Source organism: Papilio xuthus, unplaced genomic scaffold, assembly GCF_000836235.2.
Source record: "Papilio xuthus unplaced genomic scaffold, Pxut_1.1 DF826933.1, whole genome shotgun sequence".
Classification (NCBI taxonomy): Eukaryota; Metazoa; Arthropoda; class Insecta; order Lepidoptera; family Papilionidae; genus Papilio; species Papilio xuthus.
This window is the reverse complement of record NW_013531716.1, coordinates 1,197,498-1,220,140: the sequence shown is the minus strand read 5'-3', so window position 1 is coordinate 1,220,140 and position 22,643 is coordinate 1,197,498. Positions and strand designations below refer to the sequence as shown.

Genomic DNA, 22,643 nt, shown 5'->3' with positions numbered 1-22,643 from the left:
TCTTCTCTTTCCTTTTTTTTCAAAAACAATTTATTTCCGTACTCACGGTTTTATCCTCGTCGCCAATGTAGCATTCGTTGTGCTATATTTGGCTCGTTCACGTACCGACACGTGTTGCCGGCTCAAAGGTCTGACATCGACTGACGTCCCCTCTCTCCGGCATGTACTTATGGCGTGTACGCTCGAGACAAACAACACTACGTTTATGCATACACTACAGTGGCAATACCTAATTTTTTTTTTTGTAAATTTTCTAATATTTCTTTTACCATTCCAACTAATCTCAAGCTTGTGCTAGGATATGGTTTACGACAATATTTGAATGGTGGGATTCGAACCTCTGACCTCGTGATCGGAAATCCGTCCCTTTAACCATAAGGCTATTACTGCTTTATTATAAAAATTATTTTACAAAGTTTTTTTAATTTCCTCTAAATTTCATTCTTACTGTTCCTTTTTGTGTCTGTATGTCTAATGTCTAGACATTAGTGTTCCTATTAAGAGTTATTTCATAAATCAAGTCAAATAGACCGCAATGACCTCGTAGTATGGAATGTAGGAATGGCTTCTATAGACTTCAGATAGGAATCTCAGATACGCCCTCCAATATTCTTACCCAGTAGCAGAAATAATTAATTGTATGTTATATTCTCTAGCTATTTTAAGATAATTGATTTAGAACACCAGATAACATATACATCGAGATAGAAGTCTCTGTCCGCCTGGAATTGAAAAAAAACTTAATTAATAGCCTATGTGTCCTTCTAGGCTATGTTATACATCTATGCCAAATTTCAGGGAGGTCAATCGGAAACACCTTCTAACAAACATTCATCTAAACATTCCCATTTATAATATTAGTAAGATTATAATATAGATATGGGTAGACACTTTAGATTTTTTTGAATCTGCCTTTTTATTTAGACTGCAAAGGCAGAGCGATAAAAATTCATTGGAAGTGACCCTTTTTTGTTTATTAAAATGTCTGTGAACTTTTCATATTATACATTTAATAAACTAAATTACTTTAAAAAAAAGTTTGTGTATGTACAAGTGTTTAGGCAGTGCAAACAGAACTACAACAGAATTAATTTGTTTATAATTTGCTGACATATCTAGTGACTTTATAAATTAACATAATTCACAATCTTACGGTGACATAGATTACCTGATAACAAGGATAGAAAATACCAAATAGGGAGTAAGATATCAGATTTATCTTTGCCAGTTATATTTATCTGCACTTGCTATCTTGAATGTGCTATGAATAATACGATGTGATACTTGAAGTATGAAGGTGTCATTTTATAAACTGACTTGTGCAACAATTTAAATAGGCATTTAGTTAATTAATCCCAGACCACTTTCTATATGACAGGGCTGCACCAATGACTTCGCGATGTGGAATATTTTAAACCGACTGACTGACCGATTTGTTTGTGTTTATGTATGTATGAAAGATGGATGAGTAGTAAATACTGTACCAAACCTCGCTCATGAATTATATGAAGGATGAAGAAACGATCGATGGATCTATGGATGGATAATTGTTAGACTCGAGAACAGCTCAACGGAACTCGATAAAATTTGGCATGGATGTAGAATGTTGTCTGTAAGAAACATAGGATACTAATTATTTTTTTAATCCTACGCGGACGGAGTCATAGGCGACAGCTAGTAATATTATAGTTGAGTGAACGATACGACCTATTTTAAATAGTGGAGTATCATTTGGTTCGTTTGATATTGTAATTTCTGTGGAATACTTATTGTGTAAACTCTATTATGTGATATGATATGATATGATATGATAATATGGAGTGATGATGATATGATATAATTAATGTTGTATACAAAAATATCATGTAAATCTTTATATATATAATTCTTCTGTGAGTGTGTATGTCACTGAACTTCTCTCAAACGACTGGACCGATTTTGATGAAATTTTTTGTGTGTGTTCAAGGGGATCTGGGAATGGTTTAGATTCACAATTTTGTCCGCTGGACAATGTTTTTTTAATTAATTTTTAATTTATTAGTAGTTGTTGATTTTGGAATGTTTTACATTGGATCCGACAGACGGCGCTACCATCGCAGTGTCAAATTGTCAGACAACGTCTGTCGGGTCCGCTAGTCAATGTATAATATATGTATGTTGGGTTTGACACCCCTGTATTGTATACATTGAGTTTATGCTAACAGAGTGGTACATTGAAGTCTTAAACACTTTAATATTCCACGATATAATTGTTTCGTTTAATATCAACTTTCATATAGAAAGTGATTACATAAAATTTGCATTTAATATGACCATGTGTGCATTTAATTATTATTGAGGGGGAGTCTCTTTGTACAAATAATTGTTTCAATTAAATGTAATTTTATTTGTTTTCACTTTTAGTAATTTAATTTACATTTAAATTTGTTTTAAACTGGCTATTGTTAAACATAAGTATTTTGGTCGTAGTTTTTTTTTAACAAAATATACCATCGTTAATTTGATCGTAAGTGAAAATAAGAAAAAAAAAACTAGAGGCATCTACAGGTAAGACTTCTTAATATGTCCAAACTACTAAATAATTTGTCATTATAAGATTAATCGTATGTTTCTGAGGTTCACTGTTTTGTCATAAATAATGACAGGGATGACAATACAGACAATTTGGTTTCAGAAACTAGCAGCAAGTCAGAAGATTGTATGGAAGGAATGTAAATAAGAAAGATGGATATGTGAAATAATAACAGCTATAGACCGTTGGAGAATATCCCGACCCTAAGGTATAAAAGATATGCTTAGTTAAATTTTTCCGCCATATAAAAAATATGAAAAATATATTAATATTTAGCCTTCGCATCGTAAATCTTAAATATCTTAAAATTCGTTAACGAAGTAGGTTCATTACAGCGAAGCTTGCTTGACCTAATTTCGGTACAACCTTAATGAACCCGTGAACAATGAACCACATCTGCTCCGGCACTTAATATTAATGTTCATAATAGTAGGTCAGATTATTTACTGATTTAAGTTCCCTATTATTCAACGCCTATTGATAAATGCTATCATTATTCTTTGTTAACACTGAGATATATATGTTAATATCGACTCGCGCCACAATGTGACTAGAAGGGATAAAGTTAAGAATGAGTATATTAGAGGAAGTTTGAAAGCGCCAGTGATTGAGAAATTGAGAAGCAAAGAGCGTGGTATTGACAAGTGATGCGGAGATATGATTGATGACGATGATGATGATGATGATGATGATGATAACATGATTAATACTTAAAAAAGTATGGATGGATTGTGTGAAAGATTAACTATAGATGATAGTAAGTGTGTAAAATTATTAGAAGAAGGAGGTGGTGTTGTAGCTGCTAGAGATGTATGGAGGAGTTGTACATACTTTGCAGATCTTCCGTAGGAACAAAGACTGGCTGGCTATGCACTGTTCTGTAGAGTAGAATCAATTCATTTTAATTGAACTGCGAGTTTAAGAAATAACTATCTTAGGAAATTGACAGTCTCTGTACAATCAAATGACAATTAAGTTAATCAATTAAGAAAAAGTTAATTTGTAATCTATATCATTAAAGTTTTCCGGTATTTAACCGGATAGTCATATCAAGTCAAATAAGCAAGACACTAAGTAATTTTATTCTAACATGGTGGCAATAAAAGCAATTTACGTCTAAACATGGCTAAAGCGCGATAAGTGCTAAGCCTGGCAGCTAGTACGTTTTATTAGTTTTATCGAGTATATCTGTGTTTTCTATAAAAGATTGTAGACGTAAAAGTAAGATTTATGTGGCGATTGATATATTTTTATGTGCGTAAAGATGACATAGAAACACACATTATTTGCGTTATGAGTTTTGACACAGGCCAAAGGCACGAAATTATGACGAGCGATGTGTCGCGACGTGCGGAGCGGTGCAATGTACACAAAACTACGCTCCCGCTTGTATCGTGTGCGTCACTGTGTTGTACTATATTTTTGATTACATCGCCCCGCTTAGCCCGTCCTAAAGGTTTTTCTTTAATATTTTTAATACTTTTATATTTCATGAGTACTGTACTCTTTACTAAGTTTAAAAAAAGTGTACAGTACAGTTTTATTTTAATACAATCTTGTAATGACAGAATTTTGAAGCACATCTCTAAATTTGAAACAACACAAAAAATATACACATACACAGAGACTTTCGTCTGATATTTGTTACTATTACCTCAGTTTTCGCTTTAAGTTGGAAGTATAAGTCCTGTCTATCAGTTTAACAATATCATAAATTTTCTCCATATTGGCAGTTGATTATAATTTCATAGTATTTTCCTCGTGTATATAGCTAGACACGTTTCTACTTAAACGGCTCTCAGGTAAGGCACGATTTGATTAGTTTATTATATACACACTATCGGGTATTGTACCACTGACCTATTTTTGTGATGAACATATGTTTTAAATGAACGCAATAGTCTTGTGTTTTACAGTCGCGTTATATTAGATATGTTTTACAATTAATTTTTATTATTAAACAGACTACAGTCAGCTACATACCTATGTGTGCATTAATAACCCTTTAGAAATTATATATGGCCCACATATTCGTCGATAGCATGTGTTTATGATCGGAACCATAAAGACAGTACATGTAAACAGTATTGTGAAATCGAATGCGTATACATGTTTAAGAAGTTTTGCGAATGTACACATATTTTTGCAGCTGACTGTACTTAATGTTGTATGAAATACTGGTACGTAAATTAAAGCATCAGCTGAAAGAGGTGTATCTCTTAATAGATCTCATGGAACATGTAACTATTTCGCCCCATCAGATGAGATGTTTAAAAAGCATTTCGTTCGTATCCTTACTAAATCAAATAATTAGTACTGTGTTATTAATACTCGTCAGATTAATAATTCGCATTGCAATATGAATATTGATGAGCACATACAATATTAATCTTGAGATGTTTGGAATGACGTCATTAATCAACAATACATTATTCATGAATAAACGTAACACGCGTATCAACACGTTACAATTGAAACAATTCTCTCACGTGTAACATGTAACATGTAACATGTAACAAACAAGGGAAAGTAAGCCATTGATACTGTGCAGCTGTCAATCAAATTGTATGAGAAAGCTTTCGACTCTTTCAACTTGTCAAAATATTATGACGAATTCGAAGAAAGTCTTGAACAATGATGCGATGACAGCTGTATTACGCCTGTGAGAAATGACAAGTGACAGGTTTCATGTGAGTTCTGTTTGTGAATTTATGTGAAGCTTTCGGTTTCCGTTTTCTTTGGGACGATACTTTGATTAGTTCCCACTGTACAATAGCGAACGTTTAATGAAATGTAATTTGATGATTCCAAAGCGCTTATGAAAAGTTGTAGCAAAAATTTTACGTGCGAATTTAAGTATTTGACTGTACCTACCATAGTTAAATTATGAGTTGAGTCGTTTTTTTTTAATAACTTGAATTTGTAATTTTGTCTGACATTTCCAGACAATATGTCATAGACAATACAAAATCTGTATGCTATAGATTTACGTCATGTCTGTAGCAGACATAATTTATGACTGTATTACGAAATACACGTACAGGGTGTGTCATTTACATATGACCCACATAAGTGCATATGGAATATGTATTTTATGTAAATGTTGCATAAAATATCCAGTTACTATGAATTTATCAACTAAGTGTAAGTTATTGTGTTCAGTTAGCAAATATAAACTAAATCATCTTACCTTAAGTACTTTAAGAAACTCTTTCGAACTGTATTCGTTTTGTCTATTACCTATCTTGTTTTATAATTTGCTACCAAAGAGTTTTAGTTGTTGTATTCTTATACCATAACTAAACCAGTATTTTGGTTCATCTCTTCTAAGAAAATATATTTTTAATCTGTTGGTTGATAAATCTTTATCCTATTTTTTATACATCAGCAAATCAACGCACAAAATTGGTTTATTCTGAACACGAAGTATTCGAAATACAACATAAATAAATTAAACCAAAATAAAACTTACTTTTTATTACATCCTATATATAAGGTACGAAATCGTAAAGTTGCTTTAAATAATTCATTTAAAATTCATCAATACAGTAAATATTTCCAATGGAATTACGCGTAAAAAAGAAACATTGTCAGTACAAGATTACAAGACTGCCATATTAAATTCAGTGGAATAGGCCCTTATACAGTATGTTACTATAATTAACTTTCGAATTTGTAATGGCAGTTTTTACGAGTGAATTAACACGGGTTAAGAGTTTTACTTTCGTTCTTGTATCGCTCAAGGCGAGTTTGTAGCGAAAGCTTTTTAATACAAAATATTAGCTGAGTCATGGCATTTGATGTTTTGTTTGAAATGTCTAAATTTAATTAATTAACGACTTAATTAAATATCTAAAAAAAATGCCAAGTTAAGTAAATAACAGTGGAAAATGAAACATAATCTATTTTACAATATCCCCCTATTTTCCTTTCTACACTTTTCTTATAAAGAAAATATGGGATATGGATGGGGATTTGACGGAAGAGGTGACTTATAGGAAGGAGAAATATTCTCTTTTAGTGTCTTTAAGTCTCTTTCCTCCGAAGATTTAATCTACGTTAACGCAACGCGCTAGGCAACGCATTTGCAACTGCGCATTATTTGGGCAGCGGTCGCTTTGTCATTTCGGTGAATTCAGGTGGCCGTTCACTCGTTTGCAATCTTATAATATGTGAAAATGTTAAACTTATGTATTCCCTTTCATAATCATCATCATCATCATATTCAGCTTAAATTTGTTCACTGCTGAACGCAAGAGGACCATCGATGCCACAATGCCTGGTCCTGTGCCTCCCACTTTCCGTATTCCGTTGATATATGACGGATTAAACACCTAATTCTTCGAAGCTGCTAAGGCCTTATAGCTCTCCAGACATTAAACCCTTTTTCGGAAATAGTACTAGTATCTCCTATTACGATCAATTAAAGTCTAGTAAAGTCTGATGGAACTCGCAACGCTTATAATTTGAGTGCATATCCAATAAACGAAAGTACGTTTTCACTTGATCGATGGTTTCGAAATAATGATGGGCCGTGATGTGCAATTAACTTGTGCAGGGGAATCGTGACTAATCGTACTGACATGCTTGTACGTCCGTCAAAAGGTAAGGTTCTTATGGTATACCTAGGCCCTTCGTACACAAGGCAACACAAAGCTTGGAAAACCGACTTTAGTCGCTAAGCGACTTACGTTATACAATTTCATAGAAGATCGAATACAGCGCTTTGCCAACATTTCTAATTGTCCAATTATAGTCGCTAGCAATTTATCAAAATCGTGGTGAGAAAAGTCGCTGCATTTTTCAAGAGTCGGTATGCATCTACTGACCGAATAGACGATTCGCGTCGACGATTCAAAGTCTTGTGTATTGGGCGCACCTTACGCGATTGTAGCGACGCACACTGGGCAAAAATTTTGGCTCTCTAGAAATTTTCCTATGATATTATTTAGTACTTTTTTTTGCTATATTCCGCTTCGTATGACTAACTACATGTCAAATTTAACGTTATAAAACATATATTTAGTCATAAAAAGCAGATTCAAGGAAAAATATCAGAAGAAAATGTCTATGACAACCCAGAAAATGCCCAGTGTGCAACGCAACCTCACAAATTTAGTTATAATAATTTACGTTGCCTTGTGTACGAAGGGCCTTATTTATCTGTTAAATTAGTAGAATAGACGAGAATAAATAATTACCTGTCATTACAATAAATGTGTTGGACAGTTCAAGATTTTAATTCTTGTCGCGAATGTTACACGCATTTTTGTGCGGTTATTGATCGAAGTTACACTGTTTAATGTCTGTCGAGTATCGGTGGCTCAGTGGTCAAGCACTTGACTTGCAATCTGCAGGTCCTGGGTTCGAATCCCGCCGTGTACCAATGTGTTTTTCGATTTACATATGTACATTTATCCGTCGTTCTTACGGCGAAGGAAAACATCGTAATGCAACCTGCACATATCTGAGAAGTAATTCAAAGATATGAGTGAAGTCAACCAACCCGCACTTGGCCAGCGTGGTTGACTATGGCCTAATCACCCTTAACTTAGCGTAGGCTCCGAGCCCCTCGGTGGGGACGTATAGTGAGCTGATGATGATGATACTGTTTAATTTTTTATTTATTAAACAAATAATTACGGTTCTTTGTCACCTATTGACATAGTATACTGATAAACAAGTCATGAGAACAATGCCACTCAATCAGTTCCCGCAAAAACATCTGCCACACTAATGAACGTGTTAGTCGCGTTCCTATTTCTTAAGAGCTAACCTAATCATCTTTTTTAACAATACTTGAATGAGAATTATTAGTAATTTCCGCTAAGGTTCAATCACGCATATAACACTGGTTTTATTTTTAGTTTGCTATTTTTTTTTTTACTTAAATGTTGTAGTTGAGTTTATTAGATATTTAGAGTATATTATTAGAGTTTATTAGATGTTAGAGTAGAGAGATATTTAGAGTTGAGTTTAATAGATATATGTAAATTTATACTGTAGTCGAAATTTTTATTATTTTAAATTATTACACAACTAGTTCTAACATATTAGTAATAAAGCTGTCGCCCGCGATTCCATTCGCACACAAAAAAAAAAATAGTAGCCTGTGTGTTCTGGGCTATGTTCCACACCTATGCCAAATTTCAGCGAGATCCAAACAGCAGTTCCTTCAAACAAACATCCATCCCTCCATGCAAATATTAGTAAGATGTTAATCAAGGATAGTGTAGCTTCCCAACAAAGAAATTTTCGAATCGGTTCAGTAGTTTCGGAGTCTATTCAATGCAAACATAAACAATCAAATCTTTACTCCTTATAATATTAGTATACAAGAAACAAAATTGAAAGGTAAAAGAAAATGATAGAGTTAAAGTTTTAAAGCTCCACTCAATTTCCAGTCTTCTGAATTATCCAAGCGTAGCTTCAAAGGTACTTACTCCGAAGGAACTCCCTGGATTGAGTCTGAAAACAATTTTCTAACGTAATCTACCAGAAATGTCGTTTGTAATACGGTAATAAGGAAACTGTTTTAAGATTGAAAACGTTCATGTTTCTTTTGATATTCTGATGTAATTTTGCGGTCTACTCTACGCTTATTGGCGACACAGAATACGATGAGATGTTTAAATAATGTATGATTTTCTATGTTTTTGAAATAAACAAAATCAAAACCTAATTCAATTGTAAATATTAAGTAAATTCTTCGTGCTGTTTTAGCTGTACAAATTCTTTTAACAAAATTGTTCTAGTATTGAACACTAGTTAAAGTTAGATTGAACTTTGCAATAGTGATCGTTGCTTGTATAAGAAAGACTAACCGTGGGTTTCTGACACCAAAATCCCTCTTTAAAAAATGTTGTTATCTCCGTTTTGCCAATGATAATGACAGGAATGACGATATGTTTTATAAAGAGATTATGTTCTTAGAAACCCATGGTACTTTCGGCAATAGCTTAATTTCTTTAGATAGTTTCTACTCATAGATCCTTTCTAAGTATGACCTATTAACTATTACAAAAATATATGAGACAAGTATTGAAATAAGTGCTCATAAAAACAGACATTAGATTTTATGAGTTACTTGTAAAAATGTCGTTAGTACGGTGAATCAACTGATTTACAATCGTTAACAGTTCCTTTGTTACTATGAGTGCTTTCGTTGGTAACACTGGGGTTAGTGTTATCGCTTAGGTTGGCAACACTGGTGGTTTAGTTGTTATCGCTGTGTTCCACTAAACTAGTACCACAATCTGATAGGGAAACTGGAACAGTGAAAAATTCAACAGGAAAACTTGCATAGTGTTTAGAAAACTACGGTATCTAAACTAGGTATCTCTAGAACGACTGCATAGATCTCGCTGAAATTTGACACAAATGTAGAACACAGTCTGAAACTAATACTGATTGACTGACAGCTAGTAATATTAATGTGATTAAAAAATTCACCATGGCAAAGTCGGGACGTACTTTAGTCAATTCAAAATTTAAAACCATAAATATATTTAATCGTTATAAGACTGTCTTATTCATCCCGTCCGTTGTGAAATAAGAAGCCGGCATTTCTATAATCTCGCAAAATATTTCCATTGCCCAATTAAAAGCTTAATGCAATTTGATCTATATTGATCATATCAGGCTTTTCGATTCGCTTACATTAAGCCTGTTCACACGAGGGTAGGAATCATGAGTAGAAATTGCAGTACTGCTATGGTTTCAACGCACAGGTACTGTCAAAACAATACTTTTAGTATGGACGTGTGACTGCTCTGTGATTCTACCTTCGTGTGATTTGTAATAAGAGTTTAATGGACAGTTAAGTGATAACGTGTAAATGCGTATTACATTTACGATTGCAGTCATCAATATTAACCTTAATAACTGGTTCGAACTAAACCATGCCAATACGATAAAGTTTTGCCTCTTTGAATTATTAGTAGCGCAAATATTAGATTATAAGCATGCAATGCTGACTAACTACACTCAGGGATGTAAAATGGCCACTAAAGCCGTCCTTTAGTGTAGATTAATTACTTAATAGCAGAACTGCTTAATTTATTATTTCATAAACAGTAAAAGTAAGTTTTTATAATTATTTTAAAGCAATTTACAATAACGAAATTTTATTAGAAAGGAAAAATTATGTGGGAAATTATAGAACATGTAATTTTTTTTATATAAATTATATTTGACAATAATTAATCTAGATATAATTATTTCCTGATTTAATTAAAACAATATTAAACATAGGTAAGTCTTAATTTTCTAATGCAAGATTAAATCGAAGATAACGTACACAATACATCCGTCTCTATCTAGGGTTCCTACCTGTCTCTTCCTTCGTGAAGTTCAAACTTCTCCAAACTTATCAACTATATAACATTTTGTATGTTCCAGGTGTGGTTGTGATGAGATGGTGGTGTACGGTGGCGCTGCTGGCGCTGTCCGCGGCTCCACGCCGCGCCGCGCCCCGCGCCGCCATCGGTGAGCAATATTACAGTGAGCATTCCTCTTTGCACTTTATTCTTATCACTAATCAAACGATAACAAATCATAGACGACTTCAATGTATACCTTAGTAGAGGACGGGTATTGCGTTAAGGAGGACGCAGTCTTAGCCTACGACACAAGAGATCGTCAACAATTTCGTTGAATTAATCATTCAATAGTTGCTCATAATATTATACAGATTATCTTAAATAATGAAAAGCTTAATTTTAAAGGATTATTCCCTTTTTGACTTAAGTTTGCGAATAAAAGAAAGCACAACCAAAAAGTTTTGATACTTTACTTGTGTGTATATTTATGCATAATATGAACGAATATGTAAATGGTTACTCGAGTCTTAATAACTTCAATTAGAACATATAAATTTGATTTACTATCGAGTAATTTTAACAATTATATCACGTCATACGAGGATACAAGGCGAAAGTAATAAAGGATAAATCTAAGGGCGGATTTGTCGCTACGTGACAAGAAAATTTAATTTAATACGTATACGTTAATCAATTTATACTCCATTCACACGAGGGTAATAGACAATTCAGTACTACTATTTTTTGAATTCCAACCCTTTTGTGTGCTATCTCTGTTGTTTTCAGTAAGAGTGAGAAGGATGGTTGTAAATCGTAATTTGACAGTTGATATTCAACGTTACCGTCAACAGTATTGTTTCATCTCGGCATTGTCGTACTGTAATACCACACTGCTCTGCCCGTCGTGTGAATCTAGCATTATAATGCGAAATTCGAAGTCTCGTCTGTGATTTGTTTTCTTCCCACTTTTGATCACTAATCACGTACTTTAACTTGACTTAAGTTTTGCATAAGCAGTTTTTATTATGCACATATATTTATTTACTGTATTTTCTCACGTTCCTATTTATTGCTTGTACACGTCTTTCTATCAGGATGCAGATTGACGTATTTTAACTTAATATATCCTTTGAACTTAAATTTTTAAGTGCAAATTAAGTTAAATGCCGACAACCGACTAAGTAGTCTTTAGTCGAGCAGATTTTATTAAGTAATTTAAGATGACTGATAAGCTAAGCGACCGCGCTCCATATAGACATAGCACAGAAAAAGGATATTCCCCTTCCAGTTCATAATCTCCAAATCCACTTCCACTCTTCCTTTCCTTGTAAGAAAAGGAACGGAAGAGAAAGACAACTAAAATAAGGTCTTTTGCCTCAAAAATCGTCACACCATTACAAAAATATATTGTGTTTCAAGACACTTTTAATGTACCTAGGTCTTATCCATTACGTAGTAAGTATTACGTTGTACCTTGTTTGTTGGCAACGTATCCAGTATAAACCTCCCTTGACATTTAGCGACAAAGAAAACATTTTACAGTTCAATCTTTCACTGCCCGTTATCGTTCTACGCTATAAAAGTTGAATTAAGTTTAGCTCTGTTTATTGCTCGAAGCGTACGGAATATTTCAAAGTATTTGATAGCTCTTAACACGAGCATCGAAGCAAATATTGGATCAAAATATATGTTCATATATTGTAAAACAAATGAAAGATATTGCGGATTAAATAATATTAACTTATTTATTTTTAAATTATATATCTGGATGTGATTAATAACTTATTTCTACTATGCGTGCTTAATAAGAAAACATTCCTTCCCAAATTCCTTTTAATTAAATTAAGAGACAGTAATACTGTACACAAACCTACTTCCCTTCCTACCCTAACCTCCTCCTCCCTTCTCACCATCTTCTTAGAAGGAAAGCATGGGAAGGGAAAGTGGATTTAATGGAAGAGAGTATCATAAAATCAAGGGGAAATATTCTCTTTCTGTGCTTCTCCTCCTCCGTAGATTAAAGGTAGGCAACGTATCTACAATTGGGGATATCTTTGTAGCGGTCGCTTCGCCATTTCGGCGAATTTAGGTGGACGCTTGCTTGTTTTATGATATCTCACGTTATAGCTAGTAAATTAATATTTGTAGTAAATTTATCTTCAATCAGGATAATAATAAGGTAAGTGTGGGATAGAAATGTTATCCAACAATTGAGTATATAACCAAGTTATATATAAAATAAAATGGTAAATAGTTATTGAAGGTTCTGTTTTACATAGTGAAAGTCCCGTGTGGGATATAGTAATCCGTCTTGTTTGAATTAATGTTATTTATCTAAGGGCAATGGTAATGTTTCCATGTAACTTATGAGGGTGCTCCGAATTTCCTCTGAATAATTGAACGTTCTCGTAGTGAAACGAATATATAAAATTCTCTTTGTTTAAAAAAAAAGATACGAATATACAATGAAGAATTCGAAATTAAACATTCTATTATTTACGAAATCGTATAAAGAGTAAAAAAAATATTTGAATATTAAAATGGGTAGATTTTTCGAGATATTGCCGCGTAAAAAAACTTGATTTTTGGAACTTAATGTTTATATTAATTATTAGACTGCTAAAATGATTTAATTGGTGTTGTATGATTCTTCGCAATGTCTATAAAAAATGAAGTCTACTAACTACTGGTTTATCTTATATATAAAATACTCGTGTCACAATTTTCGTTCCCATACTACTAAGAAACGACTTGACTGATTCTCATGAAATTTTGTGACCATATTGAGTAGGTCTGAGAATCGGCCAACATCTATTTTTTTTATCCTGCACGGACGGAGTTGCGGGCGACAGCTAGTAAAAATATATAATTCGCAATGTTGTGTAAGCGGCCATTTTAGTAATTCACCTTTCAAACAAAAATAAAATTTAAAACGGTTCATCCGTTCGGGAGCTTCGATGCTACAGACAGGCACACCTCGAACATATAACACCCCGTAGTTTTTGCGTTGAGGGTAAAAAAAAGAAATTAGTAATGTGTCAAGTAATTTTAGTTCGTCAACATTAAATCAAAGACAACTCGTTTGACAAGATTACCAATATTTTTTGTTATTAAGTAGCCATAGATTATAGATTGAAAATGTGGGAACCGGCGTGTCTAATAAATTATATTAATTGTAATTATTTATGTCGTCAATAAAACGAAGGAACGTCATTGAAAAGTGAAAAGATTTCACTTTCCTGCTTCTCTTTACGCTTTATATGACTCGTAAATAGAGATTAGGGTTACCATACTTTGACGTTGTATTGTGGATTAGTTTTTCTATAAAACTTCTGTATTTATTTAGTATTGATAATATCACAATTTAAAACTTCATTTGTTTTATACTGGCACTCTCCTGCGATTCTGTCCGCGCGCAATTAAAAAAAACATCACAAAGTCTATGTGTTCTTTCAGACTATGTTCTATATGTATGCAAAATTTCATCGTGTTCCGTTCTGAAGATACTTTCATACAAATATCCATCCATACATCTAAACATTCGTATTTACATTAGTAAGATAGTAGGATCTATTCAACTATTATAATTATAATGGAACGTATAATTTTATTTGGTTGAAATTGTTCTTTTCACTTTCTAAAGACGTGTTAAATTTTAACGACACGCAAAGAAATATATTTTTCAAAGTAATTTGATTATTTTTATACGTTGAGTGCGTAAACGATTCAATATACGTTGTCGAAAGCTTTCTCTGTTTGTTACTGCGATGTTTACGTCCAAATAACTTTAAAATTTTACGACGCACTTCGCTGTAAATGTTCTTTTATTGTTTATTTTATATCTGGTCAGCGTATTAAGTTTTACAGGCTGAGATTTTAGAGCTTTGTGTGTATTTGCGTAATTATTTTTTTTTTATTATGAAGCTTAAGTAATTTGCCTCATACGTTTGTATCTGATTAAGAAAATTAATTATACTTTTTAATTTTTATGGTTCCGTACCTTGGAAGGAAAAAGCGGAAACCTAAATCTCTTTGTTGACCGTCCGTACCAAGTTAAAATTTATATCAAGTACACAAGAATGAAGTAAAACTTCTAAGCCAACGCAATCAAAGCATAAACCCGTTTATGTCGCAAATTTACGCAAATTTCTAATTTCTACGGCTCGCACGTAAAGGTAACTTGGTTTTTGAGCAAAATTAATATTCAACCTTAAAGTTAGGTTACCTATTATTACATCCGTCACTTTCGTTTGACCTTTACGTCTTTCTGTCATCATCTATACCGCTAATCTGTACAATTAAATAATTAAAATCCAATAATCACGTCGCTTGTAGATTTATTCGGGTCATGTCCGGGAAAGCAGAGTTCAAGTGTAAACCGTGAGAGACGAGATAAAGTGACAGCCGTAAGTTATGTGTAAAAATGTACATAATCTATCCTCTAGTAGTATATAAAAGACGTAACTGATTGACTCACTGGTATGTCAACACACTATAAGACACCCACTTTTCTGAGATGTATTCTACAATCCTAGCGTCACTTCTTCACGTCTTAAGCTTAAAATATTACTAATATAAATGTTAATGTTAAGATGTACGGATGTTTGTTAATAGGTATCTTGGCGAAATTTGGCATAGATGTAGAACATAATCAAGAAGAACACATAGGCTATTATTTAGGTTCTTTTTTTTCATGCGAAAGCGATTAAAAGCTAGAATAGAATAATCATCTAATAATATAATATTTAACGCATCTGCGGTTCCTCTGGTATTGCTGATGTCCATGGGCGTCGCTAAACACCTCGGCGTTTCCGCTGCTCGTTTGCCCACTTCTATTATAAAAAACTTCCGACGTTTTTATATGTTATCTTATACGTTGCCAAAGAGGGACTTTAGCATATTAGGGACCTTAGCATATTAGGGAACTTAGCATATTAGGGAACTTAGCATATTAGGGACCTTAGCATATTAGGGACCTTAGCATATTAGGGAACTTAGCATATTAGGGACCTTAGCATATTAGGGAACTTAGCATATTAGGGACCTTAGCATATTAGGGACCTTAGCATATTAGGGACCTTAGCATATTAGGGACCTTAGCATATTAGGGAACTTAGCATATTAGGGACCTTAGCATATTAGGGACCTTAGCATATGAGGGAACTTAGCATATGAGGGAACTTAGCAAGTCAAGCACGCTGGCCCTATAGCATCGGTGAGTCTTATTAAAACGTTGATCATCTTGCATAGCGGCTTCTAAATGATATGTTTAACCTTTTAATTCCAATTTTGCTATTTTATTTGGTAAGGTTTTTAATGGAAAGTTTTTATGATAAAAGGATAAAGAGTCACTAATGTGTTGCACTGTCATATTGTCATAGGATATTAGGTAATAAATGTTACTTAATATCTCTTAAAAAGACAGTATCTAGGTCACAACGAACGTGATCTGCGTACTGAATTGCCACTCTATGTTTTGACATAAGTATGACAGTATATGAGTCAACGTAATATCAATGTGTCTTAACATTTATTATGCTTGGCAAAGACGCTGAATATTTTATATTATTTTTTCAACGACAACTGGAAAAAAGTTGAATGTCGAAACATAATAGCATCTTTTGATCTATGATTTGGTATTTTTTTGTTCGATAAATGTTAAAATAATTTTTAAAAATCTAGATTTCTTTATTACAAAAAAATCTTGCGTTTTATTACTTTTACATTGTTGTTAAAGTGAGAGTTGACATTTTATTAACCTATATATCACTACTTACTGTGTATTTCTGAGACCAAAATTCCCGTTTAAAACATATCGTTATCTCTGTTTTGTCAGAGATGAAAGACAAGGACGATATGTCTTATACAAAGGTGTTTTATAGTCTCAGAAAACAAGGGTTAAATAACTTACGTAGTTAAAGTTAAAAGTTAAGTGCAACATTTTTAAAACTTCAGTAAGCTATCAAAGTGCATTAAAATTGTTGATTTATGAACCATCAAAGTTTTTATCTTAATAAGTTTGCGTTAAGAAATACAAATAAACAAAATGTTGGTCATTGCACTGATGCGTTGACTCATTGGACTTTCCATGAGTCAAACAAGCGTTTACCTTATTTAAGAAATCAATATCATGTTATGTAACATTCATTTATAAAAATCTGTTATAAAAGAATCGTAGAGTTTGTCACTAAGGCTGAAATTTATAAACGTAGCTCTGACTTAGACTTACCTTACGCTTATCCTACACCAATCTTATCTCAGCCTTTGCTTAAACTTATCTTAAAATCGAATTTATAGTCGTTATGGATTAAGCATGTGCTAAGCCAGAGCTAAGACAAATTTTGACAGTATTTCTATTCACATAATATATTTTTGGTGATTCAAAAATAATATATAAATAATAAACTGGCTTATTGTTTCTTTGCATTTGTACTTGTGAAATAACTGGCTGTCACGACTCCGTCCGCGCGGAGTTAAAATTTGAATTGGTAGACTATGTGTTCTTCCAGACTATGTTCTATATTTATACCATACAGCTAGATCTATGCAGCCGTTCTGATATCTTCAAACAAACATCCATCCATCCATCAATATTGGTAAGATTAGTAAGATATAAAATGTTAACAGGGCTTTCAGTAAACCCAATTGCTAATTTTGTTTCAATATGACCTTTGGATTTTACTGTTTTGTAGCTATTAATTAGTATAGATATTATTTTTTTGTTTCGTTTGTATAAGCCCTTAAAAAGTAGTAGTATTGCTAGTTTAGTAAGCTACGATATAAAGTTTGAATCGATTACTATAAAATCACAATCAATCAATCACCGATCATCGGTTATCCGCTCACCAACTTTCCACGTGTGCAGGTGAAACGGTTTGCACATGCCGGAAATCCTACAATTATGCCCTACGGCCGTACATTTGCGGTATCACCGATCTATACACAACTAGATATGACATTTGACAATAAGATACACTAGAAATGGCTTTTATTTGCAAAATAAAATATGTCACATTTTATATTTTAATCATTATAGTAGTAATATAAAATAGTAATTATTTTTTTAAATCATAGTAAATGTTAAAACACGACAAATAATAATTTAGTACTCAAGCACTTTAGCGAAGCTTAAATAATGTTTATAATCTTATTTTCGAAGTAATAGATGCAATAATTCTTTTATATGTCTTTGGCCTAGTCGCTTCTATTATCTTTATAGCTTTTTGTACTTAGGAGACGAACTGTCTGCCGCGCGAGATTTCACTCGCAATCCAGTCCGAAGCTTTTTAGAACGCCAGACGTATTGCTTGACCTCTAAGCTTTGCAATAAGTTCTAAGCTTTCATATATTTTTTGTATGAAAGATTTCTTTATTGAATGTGACATATTAAGTTTTATGCACATATTTCTGTACATTTTTAAATATCGTAAGTACTATTTACTAATTGCTCTAAGAACGATAACATTATAGTTTTTTTGCATTGAATAAGTTAGGAAGCCCTTGAATCGATTTGAAATATTTTTTCACTGTTGGAAAGCTACACTATATCTTGGTTAGACTTTCAAAGGCTATAGTTTTTTTTTTTAATACTGTGGGAACAAAGTCGCAAGCAACTGCCAAGTTTAAATAAATAGAAATTATGTCCAGACTCTACACAAACATATAGAAACAATCTACAAGAACTTTTAATTTTGAATAGTATACGTAGGTTAAAATAAAGGCAATTGTCCAAAAGCGTGTTAGCTAACAATCACTTTCGTTGACCGACAATCAAGGGCGAGGTACTTTTAAAGTTTTCCTCTTGTATTGAAGTAGGGTGATATCGTCAACTTTCACTGTTTGACCACTTAACTGAGTGTTTATTGATACAGCATGCTATTTACTTAGTTACATTTAACTTTATGTGGGCAGTAAAATTTACTGTGCCATTAACTGCAGATATTTTCCAAAAATATTATCAGTTGTGAAAGATTTGGTCTTTTAAATATGTCCTTTACGAATACTGTGAGGTGTTGATCAAGGAAAATTTAGCGTTTGAAATGATGCCAAATAAAAATATCTATTTTGGTACTAGCTACCACTTTCTTTTTTCGTTTTACTTTTGCGTGTTCACGAAATTTTCATTAAGTCAACGATGAGAGTCTTGACCTTTTCTTACACAAACATTTAAATAAAAAGAACCTCTTAGATGTCAAGAGGGAATTAGTAAATACATCTTCTAATATTGGATTTTTGGAGAACATCCGTATTATTGTATATTCTTTTAGCTAAAAGTGTGCTTGACATCGATTTTTTTACATTCAATTGGTTGACATTTTTTTTCTTTTAATTTTTATGGCTTTAGCAAATAAATTAACAGTGGTAGAGCCCGCTTTAACATCTTCGCACGAATTGGCCCGGCTCGCCCGGTGAAATACCACGACCACACAGAAGACAGACGTGAAGTGGAAGCAATTCCGCGTTTCGTCTGATGAGTGTGCGTCCCGGAGGCCTAATTTAGTCATCTTTCCCTTCCCATCCTTTTTCTTATAAGGAAAGGATGGGAAGTGGAAGTGGACTTTCCGGATGAGAGGATGCATGGAAACGGAAGATATTTTCTTTCTGTGCATCCTCTCCTCCGTCGATTAAAGGTAGGCAACGCATGTGCAATTGCATATGTCTATGGGCAACGGTCACTTCGCTATTTCAGCGATTTCAGGTGGCTGCTCGCTCGTTTGCCACCTTATGATATAAAAAAAAAAATAAAAAAAAAATAAGTTTATTCTTAAAATATTACTAATGTTAAATAATCTTTGCAAAAACATCAGAAATTAAAAAAAAAAACCTTTAAAATTACATACAATATTCGAAATTAAAGTACAAATAATGCAAACTTTTTAATTTAACATCCAAAGTTCACATAAGTAATTTTCTCCGACAATTTTTATTTCATTCCTCACAAAACGATACGGTAATAAAGTTGTTCAAATTAATTCGCAGAAACTCTCATATCCGACTTGAATTTTCGTAACTAAGGAGACGTAGTTGATAAAGTTCGCAAGAAATTTTTAACGAATTCCAAACTTGGAAAGAAAAGTTAAACAAAATACTTTTTAAATTAGGCGTATTATTTCAGTTCTGTAATTAATTTATTATGAGGTTTCTAGTTATGTTTTGTTTGTTTATTAATTTAATAGATCCCAAATATATGATACTACTACTTATGTAACGATTGGTACAGTTAGGGCTTTTCGCGGTGTTCTTTTTTTTTTTAAAAGAAAAAGGCCAATGCCAAAAAAAGAACAATTTACGAAACGTTCAAATGACTGTCGCTTTTAAGGTGGCATACCACCAGATTCCCTTGTAGTAACAATTTTATTAACTAAAAGTCTGTCTGTAACATTCTGTAAATTATTAGTCCATTCCTAGTACCTAAGTTCGTCGACAGAAATGTGCTAGAACCTAATGGTTCTATTATAGACAAGGCCTCCGTAGACTTCGACTATAAAGAAACAGACTACGCAAAGACCCATAATTGTACTAAATAAATTCTGTTACTTTTTGCAAGAATGGGGTAGAGATGACCATCATAACTGCAATCGTGCTGACATGTAAAATCGAAACGTCTTTAGCAAGTTTAGGACCTATTGTTCTTTTTATTTGAGGGGTATTGTAGCACTTGACAGATCCTGTCTCTTAAAGATCAAAGACCATAGGTTAACGTAATGGTTTTTCGATATCGTGATATGGCTTGACGTGATCGATTGTATTTACAAAATTAACCTCGTGTTGTAAGTTTATAATAGAGATTAATTTTATAATTGAATTAAGTTAATCCTCGTTAAGGGGTTTAGTTACGTTGTGTTAACTTCCGAGTTATAATTGGTTATTAATTAACATCGCTTAGCGTTATTAAATATTCATTGTAGTAATTTCATTAGATAATTTAATTTCGTATTAACATTTGGTAATAGAGAAACAATTTTGAACGAAATTTTGAATTTGGACTTATTGTATTTGTGATTTTGACCAAATCTTATTCTTTGGTTCAATGGTTATTCTAAATCATATATATATATATATAAGATTCCGTAGCCATATATATATATATATATATGGCTACGGAATCGGCTCCAACGATTTTCCAAAAATTTAGTATATAGGGGGGTTTCGGAGGCGATACATCGATCTAGCTAGGAATCATTTTTAGAAAATGTCATTTTATTCGTGTCTTATCGATAATCAACTTAAACATAAACTTAACTTTTTCTATCGGTAAGATCGAAAAATATTATTCATATTTCATCATTTTATTAGTAATTCGTACTTAAATGTAATTTCCAAAAAACACAATTGAAAAAATTACCGAGCAAAGCTCAGTCATCCAGATTTTAATTATGAAGCTTAATAGACTATACAGATTTTAGAATTCCCTAATTGACATGTGCAAAGTTGATCCGGGAGAGTTTTTTCAAGCAAATATAAATTCAATTCTAAGTCCTGTTTTATGCAGAATCCATTTGGTGTCGATTAACGGCTACAAAAATGTTCGATATGCAAATTTATTGATGAATACTGAATGAGTGAATTGCAGAGAGAAGCGATCGCGTGAATTTTTTATAACACTTTTATAAACGACAATGTTTTTTTTTTTAATTTATAATTTTTTATCTTTTTTATCCTCTGAAAAAAAAATATAGCATATTTCTGTTCCTTATTTAATTTATAGATATAAATTTGTTTAGAGCCTACTCTAATTTAGGAGTGACTACGCCATAGTCAACCACGTTGACCCAGAGCGGGTTTACTTCACACTTATCTTTTTTTATACATCATAAGGTGGCAAACGAGCGAGCGGCCACCTGAAATCGCTGAAATAGCGAAGTGATCGTTGCCCATACACATACGTAATTGCATATGCGTTGCCTACCTTTAATCGACGGAGGAGAGGATGCACAGAAAGAAAATATTTTCCCTTTCCATGCATCCATAACTTTAAATTTCTATGCCGACATGTGCAGGTCACGATGTTTTCCTTTACCGTAAGAATGTATGATAAATGTTCATTTTATAAATGTCCAATTTCAAATGTTGCTATGGTCATTTGTTTCGTCAACCGCAAAGAGACATCGGATGTCCATGAATCATATATATGTAATCACGCAATGCGTGTATACAGGCTGTTTATTATTTTGAATTCAAACATAAAGTAGGTCACACTTATTTATTATTGTAACTTTATTTTATTCAAGTTTCCTTTTCGGTAGTGCTTGAGTTATCTTAAAAAAAAGGGTCCAACCATAGTTAAAATGTGTAAAAGTTATCTTTTAATTATTAAAGATGTGTTTTGTATTTTTTTTTTCAATTTGTTTTTCAAACCCGTAATATTATAATTTTAAATAACATACTGTATAATGATTAAAAGTAAGTCCAATGGATAGAATTAAAAAAAAACAGGTAATACTTTTATAAAAGATATTAAAGATAAGGCTTATGTCTAAGATTGTAAAGCAGTCTCAAAAAGGTCTCCCTCTCACTGGAGAAGTATCGAGTAGTCACAATGAAACACTGGTTATATCTTGGTGCGAGTCAACTTTATTTAAATCCGATCGGCAAGTCGATAAACATACTAAATAAATCTATATCGTGATCGAAACAATATGTTCTGCCATCTATTGATATAATTATGGAAACTTAATTGACATAGCGTTTGACATTCCGCCCACCATGGACATACCATGTCCATTACTTAATATACTAAATTACAATAT

General features: G+C 32.8%; 1 protein-coding gene across 1 annotated transcript in view; it reads left to right on the top strand.

Annotated features, from left to right (window-relative positions):
* The window catches only part of Sb (serine proteinase stubble), an 86,300-nt gene that overhangs the window by 38,323 nt on the left and 25,334 nt on the right, over positions 1–22,643 (top strand). Inside the window, exon 3 of the mRNA XM_013318120.1 lies at positions 10,973–11,059. Within this exon, the coding sequence (XP_013173574.1) occupies positions 10,973–11,059 (87 nt within the window). The remainder of the gene's footprint in view (positions 1–10,972; positions 11,060–22,643) is intronic.